The sequence below is a fragment of the Gossypium raimondii genome, chromosome 8 (assembly GCF_025698545.1).
Source record: "Gossypium raimondii isolate GPD5lz chromosome 8, ASM2569854v1, whole genome shotgun sequence".
Classification (NCBI taxonomy): domain Eukaryota; kingdom Viridiplantae; phylum Streptophyta; class Magnoliopsida; order Malvales; family Malvaceae; genus Gossypium; species Gossypium raimondii.
The window spans coordinates 11,110,261-11,122,132 of record NC_068572.1 but is presented as its reverse complement, the minus strand read 5'-3'; the positions used below and the strand labels follow the sequence as shown (position 1 = coordinate 11,122,132).

The 11,872-nt window shown below is 29.7% G+C and overlaps 1 protein-coding gene across 1 annotated transcript; it reads right to left on the bottom strand.

The window, feature by feature from the left end:
* Positions 1-4,552: 4,552 nt before the first annotated feature.
* On the bottom strand, positions 4,553-7,509 carry LOC105790784 (uncharacterized). Its single transcript, XM_052634153.1, has 9 exons — positions 7,353-7,509; positions 6,879-7,064; positions 6,608-6,737; positions 6,429-6,509; positions 6,119-6,318; positions 5,789-5,883; positions 5,575-5,669; positions 5,246-5,365; positions 4,553-5,085 (listed from the first exon to the last, which is right to left on the bottom strand). The coding sequence occupies exons 1-9, from the start codon at positions 7,485-7,487 to the stop codon at positions 4,982-4,984; spliced, it is 1,146 nt and encodes a 381-aa protein (XP_052490113.1). The 5' UTR covers positions 7,488-7,509; the 3' UTR covers positions 4,553-4,981.
* Between the last annotated feature and the right edge of the window lie 4,363 nt (positions 7,510-11,872).

Below are 11,872 nucleotides of genomic sequence, written 5' to 3'. Positions count from 1 at the left end.
CATAAATTCAAAGGATTAGGAGCATAAAATTCACCAATTTGCATAAATAATCATCCAAAAATGCATTAAAAATGAGATTAAAATATGTTACTTTTATACTTATCAGTGGTTGTTGGGATATTGAATAGAGTCGTTGGGGATGAGGATACCAGTGCATTTATGTCACCTGCAACTGTAGGCATCGATGCTATTAGTATTTAATGCAACAGTTTAGTGATCGTTAGCCCTATTTACATCAATACTGAAGGAAATTTATCGATACCTAATAAATGGTATTGATACTTTTTTGTGGATATTGATACTTTATGTGTTTGTTCAAAAATCCTTTGAAGTCAAAATGCAAAACCCATATCGATACTAACCAATGTATCGATAAAATTGTCTAGGTATTGATACTCAATATGTTTGCTTAAAAATTTCTTCGAAGTCAGATTACAAAATACATATCGATATTACTAAAGGTATCGATACTTACTAATAAGTATCGATACTTTTGTTTAGGGAACAATATTTTACTTTGCTTAAAATGTTTTAAAGGTTTTGAAATTGTCTAAAATATTTCTAAGTATTCAAATTATTTTTCAAAATATTTGGAGTTTTAGAAAGACTTTGAAATAGATTTTACTTTGAGATTAACTCTTTATTCAAAAACCATGTAACAGCCCAATATTGACCCTAATCGAACATAGTGGTTTCGGGACCACATATTCGAGTAAAAAAAATATCTTAATATTATTTTGTGAGTTTATTATGTGTGAATTTGATTTTTTGAAATTTTCGTGTTTTAATTCCGTCGTTTAAGTGTCTGATTTAATAAAAATGGTTTAATCGCGTAAAATGAAAATTTAAGGGTTAAATCTAAAAGCACCTAAATGTTGTTGTTTTTTTAAATGGGAGGATTTATGATTCAATAAGGCCAAAAGTATATAATGGGCGGCATTTGACAAAATTATCCTTAATATATATGTTATACATAATAATTATTAAAAAGGTTAATATAGTAATAAGGTAAATATTAACATTATAATTAAAATAAGTCATAAAAAGATGAATATATTCATCTTTGTTAGCCGAATATTGAAAAGGAAGAAGCCATCCATGGCTTCTTAAGTTTCGGCACTTCCTTATCTTGATTAAAGTATGTTTTGATTTCGATTTTTGATGATTTTTACATTTGTGTGATCGTTGCTTCGTGTTCTATCTAGCCCATGCTTTAATTTTAGAATTTGATGGTGATTTTGAGATATGCCATTGATGAATACTTGAGCTTTGTGATAGTTGATGATGAAATAGGAAAGATATGTGCAAGATTAACATGTTTTATCTTTGAATTTTTGGTGAAATTGAGTAATTAGGGCTAAATTGTGAACATAAATTTTTGAGGGACTAAAATGTGAAATAAATGAAATGTGGGGACTTGTATGAAGCTTATGAACATTCGGCCCTAGCATAGTGTGTGCAAATTTTGTGTATTTTGTGTTTTATGCAATAGAGACTAAATTGCAAAAAGTGTAAAATGTTAGGGAAAAATGGTAATTTTCCCATTTATGTGTTTTTGGATTAAATTGAATGATTTTATGAATAAAAGGCTAAATTTAATATGTTTAGATCAAGAAACGAAAAAACAGAATTAGATCGGGGGAAATCGAAAGTAGCCAAGTAGTCGACTATGTCTGTCGATTCCGAGGTAAGTCTAATAGCAATTTAAATGTTATCAAATTGGAATTTATATATATATATCTATCATACATTAGTAAGTTGGAACTAAAAGTATTTAAATTGAATAAAACTTTGAGATTTTTCTACATGATAGCCGAACATAGGAATTGATTTTGGTAGGTTGATATTAAAGGTATAAATTACATGTATATTAGCTAAAGTATACTTTAAGTTCAATGATATGAAACTAATAGAAGAATATATGCATGGACATGTAAATCAATGCAAGATTTAACTTTTTGAGCGAATTTGATGTATAATTTCATATAAATGTGGTTCAATAAATATATATATATATATATATTCAAGTTCTTGAGTTGAATTTAATATATAAATTTCTTATACGTATGTGGTTCAAACATAGATTGCAAAATCTCTTGAGCCAATTTGATGTATACATTTTATATATATATATATATGTGGTTCAAATATAGGTTACAAATTCATTGAGCTGAATTTAATGTTTTAAACTAAACATATGAGGTTCGAATGTAATATACAAAGTTCTTTGAGCTAAACTTAATGTTATGAATTATATATATTTATTCATGTGGATCGAATATATGATTTGAGTTTCTTGAAAAGAATTTATGTGAATCATAAAGCATTATATGAAAGATTAATTTTGTATCTGAGTTATTCAGGCTCTGTGCTTAGCTGGCTTAATGCCAGTGAAATAATTCAGACTTTACGTTTAGCAGGCTTAATGTCGGTGAAATATTTCAGACTTTACGTCTAGCAGGCTTAATGTCGGTGTTCTAAATCAGGCTTTAAGCCTAGCAGGCTACATGCCGGTGAATCATTTTAAAATATGTGATTAGTAAGTTCTTTGTCAATGTAATAACTAATGGATTATGAAATTATGATAATCAGGTATGTGTTATTTATCTCTTATTTGATATTAGGTAAGTACATTGATTGATTGTAAATAAAAAAATATATTGAGGCATATATTTATATGTATTCGATGAGTATAAATATTTGGTTATGTGCAAATGGTAGGTACAAATTTGTGAGTTTATATCATGTTTAATTATTATTATGAATAAAAGGTCTTGAGGTTAGTAAACGCTTTGATAGTATTTATAAATGGTATTTTTGCTTAGTAAATTTATTTAAGAAATTATATGATTCATATTTTATTTATGTATTGCTTAAGACTTACTAAGCTAAGGTAGCTTACTTTGTATTTTTGTTTAATTTTTTTTTTAGATTTTGGAGATTGTTACGAGCTCAGGGATTCATCAGTAAAGCTCGTCACACTATCAAATAACTACGGTATTTTATAAGTTGAAACTTAATTTGGATTATGGCATGTATAGACTAGTTTGAACTTTGTTTAAATTCAAATGTGTATATACTAAAGCCATACAAAAATGGCTTAGTTATCTTGTGGTGTTCGGTTTTGAATGAATGATGTCTAGGGCATATTTTGATTTGGGTTTAGCATTGTATGAATAATAGTATATATGTATATGTATATGTATATGTATATGTATATATGTATGAAGATGTACCTGTAGTTGTTAATGAGTTTCTTTAGTCTTATTATAAGGGTGAATGAATGTTGATATGCTTATTTATCTAATGATTTGGACATGTGATTTAAACATAAAATTTGAATATGATAGGTTTAAATGTGGATGTTGAATGTAGTTGCTAGTTTATATGATTAAGTCGATAAATGAATGGGTTTACCATTGAATATAATTTGATACTTGTTTTGTCGATAGCATATAATATCATGATATGTATTGGATGATTTATATGCATGATCCAAAAATAAATGCTTAGTTACTTGGTAATGAATTTAAGCATAAACTTGGTAGTAGATCAGTATGAGCATTCATGTACAAGTATAAAATGGAGTTTATGCTTATGTCTAATATGGGTATGTTTTGTTGTGGTCATAGGTATAATTTGTATTCGGTAATGGTATGTAAAAATTTGATAGGTTAAATTCGGTTATATAGTCTTTGATATAAATGAATTTGATTATGGCATATAGTCGAATGGTTAGGTTTAGTCTTATTGAAGTTGATGTATTGAATAGTTATAATGTGGTGATTATGCATTTTTTTATTATATAAATTCATGATAGGTTATTCGACTATGAAATGAAATTTTTAGTAGTTACATTATACGACATTTTTTTTATGTGGAAACACTACACCAAAACAGGCTTTTAGCGGCGCTTTTTTAGGCCTTTAGCGGCGCTTTTTAGCGCCGCTTATAGAAGCGCCGCTAATGACAGCGTCGCTAACTTTAGCGGCGTTTTTTAAATAAACGCCGCTAAATACTACAATCTTTAGCGGCGCTTTTTACACAAACGCGCTAAAGACCACGACCTTTAGCGGCGCTTTTCCCACAAACGCCACTAAAGACCACAACCTTTAGCGGCGCTTTTTCCCAAAAACGCCGCTAAAGACCACGACCTTTAGCGACGCTTTTTCCACAAACGCCGCTAAAGAACAAACCTTTAGCGGCGCTTCTAGCAAAAACGCCACTAAAAATATAATCTTTAAAAAAATATTTTAATCAAATAATATTTATTTTTATAATAAATATTATATTATGTTTTATTTTTAAATTTAAACTTTAAATATACTTTTAAGGATAAATAAAAATATTATTTAAATTAAATTTTCTATGAAAATTTTAACTTTAAAACTAAATATAAAATTAATAAATTTAGTTTTAGAATTTAAAATAATAAATTAATAACACAATTAAAATCCAAAAGTTAGAACTCAAATTGTCATAAATATTAAAGTAAAAATAAAATTTAAAATCAAAACTAAAATAAACAATGGAAAGATAGCTCAAATGTAAGTTTTGCAGCAAGTTACACAGACTATAAATATATTCTTTCTGCCCTAAAAAATCCATTGTACTAATAACCAATCAATCATTCATCAGAGAACTGATGCAATTTTACTGTTTTTATACCACTAAAAGCAAAGCTGATGAATTTGCTACTTCATAAGGTTAAACCATGGATCCTTGTATTACAACTATATATTAATTCAAGACCAAAAATGTAAAAAGCCCATCACCAATAATCTATCCCTCTCATTACACATTAACTCGCAAAAATCCACTATTATATATATATATGTGAATCATACCATCTGCCCCTCCAAATCCCATCCATGAACCAAAAGATGAGAAATGAAAAAGATTTGCTAAGAGGCAAGAAAATCTCCTTGGATTAATAGAGAATCCATTGCTTCTCTCATCCTTACTAACCATATTAAAAGCATCATGAGAGCTCCGTTATCACGCATTCACACTCGTCTTCTAAAATCTTCACTGCTTCAGTAAATAGAACTTCAGGAGGTAATGCTCCAGTAGATTCAATGGTGACTAGAAAAGGGGAGAAAAACATATTAATCTCAAGCTGTGCCTAACCTTAAGTTGGTTTGAAATCAATGAAAATATATTAATCAAGCAAGGGCATTAAAGAAATCTAGAACTAATTTTGACAACACATACAGAAGACATAGAGTAGCCCCACATTACTTACATATGAAATGATCTTTAACACGGTGCAGTGCCACACGTTTCTCCCAATCGTCACCTCTTATGCATTCTCTGCAAAGTGTGCACGCACGTGGCCTTGCTACAGTTGCCCTTCTCCTACGTGCTTGGCAGCCAAATTCTTCATTAGGAAATGTACCTAAAACAATATCTCCTAACTTCACATGCTAAAGCATATCAAGCACTGACCCCACTATTACAGGAATATAATCCACATTTAGTAAAGGAATACTGGAAAACCCTTTTATAGAGGAAAAAAACATAATTACCAAAATTTACACCATATAGACAACAAATCATAATGAACAGAAGTACCTTTTCCAAGATCTTCTATATCAAACACATTAACAGGGCATTTGCTTTTGAGTTCTTCAGCAAGGTCATCTTCGATATCTTCCAATAATACAACCCAAATATATAAATATATCATAATATTGTAATAATATAGAGTCAAAATGAGATAGAATAAACGAAAGAAATGAAGAAGGTTTAGAAAAGAAGAAATCTACAGTTACAGTCTGTCCTTACCTTAGGAAGCATCCGATACCAAGCAGTGGCCACTGGGGACCACTTTGCATGTGTTTCCCTAATGCCTTTAACAGCATGTGCTTCCAGTTCAATTTCCTAGCAAAAAAGTTGGAACTTTTAGTACACTCGAAAAACTTCATAAGGATTAGATTAACTTCTAACAACTTCAAAACGGATCCTGAACTAATGAGAATAGTACACAAAACCTTCTTAATCTACTAGCACCACATTTAGCTCGCGAAGAGATTTTTTCTAAACCTAAGGCATGATCTGCCATCTTGACATGCTTTATGAGAAATTTTTGAAACAAACAAAAGCATGTAAAATATACCTGTCCAGGGCCAAGTTTAGCAATAATAATATCTGGATACTTAGGGATAATCGGGTTCTTGACAAATTCTGGAATGGTCTCTTGACTGCAACTGAAGTAAGTGTATGTTTTAGGCTTTGATGATGAATCTGAAGTTGCATTTCTTGTTTCCTTAACCAGTTCACTCCCATTAGGCAACCACTTTAATGCATCCGATTTAACTGCATTATTATACATCATTAGAAACAAGGCAAAGCTATGAAGGGAAGACCTATTAATTTCATTTAAGTAAAAAGGTTTCATGTTTCATTGATAAAGCCCAAAACCGTACCTGTAATACGTGGACTACCTCTTTTACACTGAACATGGAGTTTGAAAACAATGGTGTTCTTTTCATTTGGCTGATCATTTTCTACAATTGAAAGAGACAAAAGTAAAGAATTACCAAGTGCCCTAAGGGTAAACTCTATAAATTCAGATAAACCATCAACCAAAAAAAATGAATTAAACCTGAAAGATAATCAAAAAGCCTTGGGTCAACACGGATTGGAACGAGGCCCAACCTATGAGCAAGAACTTCATCTTGGATTATTGATGTGTTGTTTGCAATGAGAATTTTTTCAATTACCATTGTAGGAAGCTGCAAGCATAATCAGTTCTATCAGTACCAGCACAGACAATGTGCTGCAAGCTAACATAGCTAGCATATGATAGCATGCAATATTGTCATTAACATAGCATATGTTAGCACTGAAAAGAGGTAGACCAAAAAGTCACAGACCTCTGCTATAAGGATCCTCCTGAATGAATTGGCAATAGCTGCATCAATACCGATCATATCAAACTCCATGTCATCTTCATTGAGTCGAACCACTTCAACTCTAAAGTTGTTAGAGAATCGGTCAAGTCGTGAACTATTATCAATTCCCATCGATGCATAAGCGCCAGGATATTGAATACTCTCAGTCTACAAGCAACAAAATCCCCCAAAACATAAGACGTTTAATTATAATACAAAAAAAGAGACCCACAAATTTCAGAACCTTAAAAACAGAACAAGACAGATGATACAAAGAAACTAACCCAAACCCCAAATAAGGAAAAAGGCTCCATTTTTTTAAATTACCCAATTAAACAACCCCAAGAAACCACTGTTTCTTAACACTCCATATATGAATAAAAGGGTGTTCATGAAAAAAATTCAACTGAAGATGTGTGCTTTAGGTGATAAAAAAAGGGGGTAAGAGAGAAATACATGGATAGAGGTGTCCTTATTGCATGAAACACGACTTCGTTGGAGTTCAAGATGCGGAAGAAGTTGACCCATTGGCACATTTGGCAAATCCCAGATTGAAAATTTCTTCTTTTCTTCTCCTGCCCCCTTTGCCATTGCTTTGTTGCTTAGATTTTGCTGTTAGGAATTTAGGGTTTAAATGGGAACTGAAAAGAAAGGGGTTTTAGCTATCTACACGGTTGAGGAGAAACGCTTATGTTTAGGGATTTTGTTCTTTTTTGACAAAGAGAAAGCACAAAAGGAATTTCAAAAACCTTATCTGCTTTAGTAGCGGAGCTCCTTTAATTTGGAGATTTTAGGCGGAGAAATTTGGAAATAAAAGGCGCCTTTTTTTTAAATGATTTTTGCGGCGTTTTTAAAAACGCCGCTATTGCTTATCTATTGCGGCGTTTTTTACGAAAACGCCGCAAAAAATTATGTTATTTTGAACAAAATGACACCGTTTTACTCTGTTAAAATTTTTTTATTTTGTATATTAAATAATAACTATTTTAATATTTTAAGTAAGCAAAATTGAAATTTTTTGAGGAAAGTAATATTCAAATTAAACTACTTTTTTTATAAATTATATAAAATGAGATAAATTGAAATATAAATACGTAAATATTTGGATAAAATTTAAATTTAAATTTACATTTAAAAACAAAATAATAATAATAATAATAAAAGAAAAAACAAAATCAAGGAGACCAATAATATTGTATGTTGTTAAACAAATACACCCATCAAACTTTCTTTTTATAGTATAAGCTAAAGCTTAGATAATTAAATTATCAAATATGCACATGAAGCATTCTTTTTCTTGTTTACATTCCCTTAATTAATTTCAACATGTAATCTTTAATTTGTTGACTTAAAAGCATCTTAAATCTTAATTAATACTTTGGATTGACCCAAATTGAGTCAAGATCAATTTTATGTCTAAACTCGACTCTTGAAAAGGATTACTAAAATTTTCATATTTGAATTTAAATGGAAAATTGTTATTAAATAAAAATAATTATAATTTCATAGTTCAAATTTAAAACTCAATATATTTATTTATCAAATTTTTAAATCTAATATTTAAATATATCAAATAGTTTAAACCATTTAATCTAAATTTAGATTAAATATTTTTAAATATAAAAAATTAATCAATTGTATAAATTTTCTTCATTTAATAAATCTAAAGTAAATCTTAAATCCTAAACCATTTAATATATATAAAATTGATCTATTATCTCTTAAATAATTTAAACTATCTCCTAAACCCTATCTCCTAAATCCTAAATCATAAAACATAAACCTTAAACCCCTAACCCCTAACCCCTCTTTTTACAATTATATAAGAACTTAATTAATATATAAATAAAAAACTAATTAATCTAAACCTTAAACCCTAACCCGACCTCGAATCTCTAAACCTTAAATCACTAACTCTTAACCCCTAACCCCAAACCCCTAACCCCTAACTACTAACCCCTAAACCTTATTTAATATATAAATTAAAAAACACTATTTAATTTAAACTCTAAACCCTAAACCCTAACCCAAATCCCTAACCCCTAAGCCTTAACCCCTAAATCACAACCCTTAAACCAGAATCCCTAATTCCATAATCTATAAACCTTAAAATTGTAAATCCTAAACCGGCCTTAAATCCTAAATTAACCATATACCCTAAACCATATATATTAAACCCTAAACTATAATGATAATTAATTAAATATTTTAAAATTAATACTATCGTATCTTTTACAATTATATATGAAATTATTTAATATATAAATTAAAAATCAATCAGTCATGTACCCTAAAAAATTTTAAATTATTTTAAAGAATAGTGTTTTAATTTTTCCATTTTTAACAAATATTTTCTATGTTTTTTATTTGAAATTATTTCTACGTGTCATTATTTCAAATTTAACCATTTTTAAAAAATATTCTGTTAAAAATAAATTAAATTTTAATTAATATAAATAAACAAATTAAATAGTAAATAGACAGATAAAATGTTTTTGTGGCGCTTTTTCAAAAACACCGCTAAAAGCCTGAGCATTAGCGACGCTTTCTGACAAACACCGCTAAAAGCCTGAGCATTAGCGGTGCTTTCTCAAAAACGCCGCTAAAAGCCTGAGCATTAGCGGCGCTTTCTCAAAAACGCCGCTAAAAGCCTGAGCATTAGCGGCGCTTTTTCAAAAACGCCGCTAAAAGCCCTGAGCATTAGCGGCGCTTTTTAAAAAACGCCGCTAAAAGCCCCGAAAGGTCGAAAACGATGCCGTTGGGCTTAGGTTTTTAGGGAAGCGCTACTAATGCTCGGTCTTTAGCGGCGTTTTATTTAAAGTGCCGCTAATACTTGATTTTTAGCGGCGTTTTTTGTCCATACGCCACTAAAAACACTGCTAAAAGCCTATTTTGGTGTAGTGAAAGATGAATAAGCTTTTCGTTTTTACGCAATTTGATCTTAAATGGAGAAGTATTAAATTTATGTTATATGCAACTATAAGTTTATGATGTATTAGTATATATATATATATATATATGCATTAATTAAGATAATTTGGTTGTTTTATGATAAAATGAGTTATGTACATGTAATAACAATAGCGGAGTTATTTACAACCATATCTTAATGTTACTATATGATTAAATTTTAAAGAGTATGCATATTATTTGAATGTTAAATGTTTGTGTTCTATCATGCTATGTTCGGTAATGCTTCATAATCCTAATCCGGCGACGGATACGGGTTAGGGGTGTTACAAACCATCTTTATTGAAAAACATTTTATTTGTTATATCAAAATAATTTATCAAATAAAACTTGGTTTAAAAATATTAAAGAGGGAATAACCCAACAAGTATGCTCTAGAACAATTAGATAAAATTGCATAAGATGTTTATTTTTCTTTTTATTTTTATTAGTAAACGATTATCAACTACTTTTTAGACTAACATAATACATATAATGGTTTGATTATAATTTTGTTGCTTGTTTAGAAATTATTTTTATCAAAAAGAAATTATACTTATCATACTAATAATTTTTATAGTAATTAATATTTTTAAAAATATATAAATTATGTAATTGTGCAATTACAATTTGTACTACCAAATATTCATACTAAAATTTTTTATAGTAATTAATATATTTTATTAAAATATAAATTATATAACTGTGTAATTACAATTTGTACTATTAAACATGACGTAGGGAATTACGATATAATTACACTCTATCAACCAAACATGTCTAGGGACACTACACCAGAATAGGCTTTTAGCGGCACTTTTTGCAGCGTTTGGAACAAAAGCGCCACAAAAAATAGAGCATTAGCGGCGATTTAGCCAAAGCGCGCTAAAGGTAGAGCATCACGGCATTTATACTGAAGTGCCGCTAAAATAGGAATTAACGGCGTTTATATAAAGCGCCACAAAAACCTAAGACGAACGGCGTCGTTTTTGCGATTTTTAAACATTTAGCGGCGTTTTTGTCTAAGCGCCGCTAATGCTCGGGTCTATAGCGCGTTTTGTCTGTTACCGCTAATGCTCGGGTCTATAGCGGCGTTTTTGTCTAAGCCGCTAATGCTCGGGTCTATAGTGGCGTGCCAGATAAGCGCCGCTAATGTTCGAGTCTTTAGCGGCGCTTTGCCTCTAGCACCGCTAATGCTCGAGTCTTTAGCGGCGTTTTGTCTAGCACCGATAATGCTCAGGTTCTATAGCGGCGTTTTACCTATGCTACCGCTAATGCTCGGGTCTTTAGCGGCGTTTTTATATATGCGCTAATTCTCCTCAGATTCAATGGCGTTTGTATCTAAGCGCCACGAATGTATTAATCTTTAGCGGCGTTTTTGCCGAAGCGCCGCTAATAGTAACAAAAATCTTATAAGTTGAAATAATTAATATTTTGTTCTATTTATTATATATATATATATAGTGGGACAATTTACATTTAAATTATAATTAACAAATAATATTGATTAATAAAAAAAGTTTTTATTAAAGAGAAGTCGATATATGTAATAAACTAACTATTTATAACAGTTGATTTAAACTACTTTACGAGAGAAAATATATTAAATTATGAATAAAATAAAATATAGTAAAACTTAAATTGTTGTATTAATGTAAAGAGTAAATTAAAATAGAATTAACTTTTTATAAGAGTAATAAATTAATTTTGGTAGTACGTATATATTGTTCGACTAATTTATATATTTTTAACAATAATTATTGACTATATATTTAATTTAATTATGATTATATATATATATTAAAGATTTAGGAATTTTTTTATGGACGGTATTTTAATGAGTACGGGTATAGATTTAAGGTAATTGGGGATTTAAGGTTAATTAAGGGTTAGAGGTTTTGGGGTTTGAGATTTAGGTTAATTTCAACGGTCATGTGTTAGGTTTAATTAATTAGATTTGTTTTTTATCATTTTTATGGTGATCAATATATACGTTCTTATATATTTGTAAAATAGATATTCAAGAA

What these genes read in the sequence shown, in the direction of transcription:
- LOC105790784 (XM_052634153.1), bottom strand. Translation starts at nt 7,487, where the DNA reads ATGGCAAAGGGGGCAGGAGAAGAAAAGAAGAAATTTTCAATCTGGGAT. An exon ending in CTAAACTTGGCCCTGGACAG is followed by an intron (nt 5,884 to 6,118) that starts GTATATTTTACA and finishes CTTTTTTGCTAG; the next exon opens with GAAATTGAACTGGAAGCACA. An exon ending in TGGTATCGGATGCTTCCTAA is followed by an intron (nt 5,670 to 5,788) that starts GGTAAGGACAGA and finishes TTTATATATTTG; the next exon opens with GGTTGTATTATTGGAAGATA.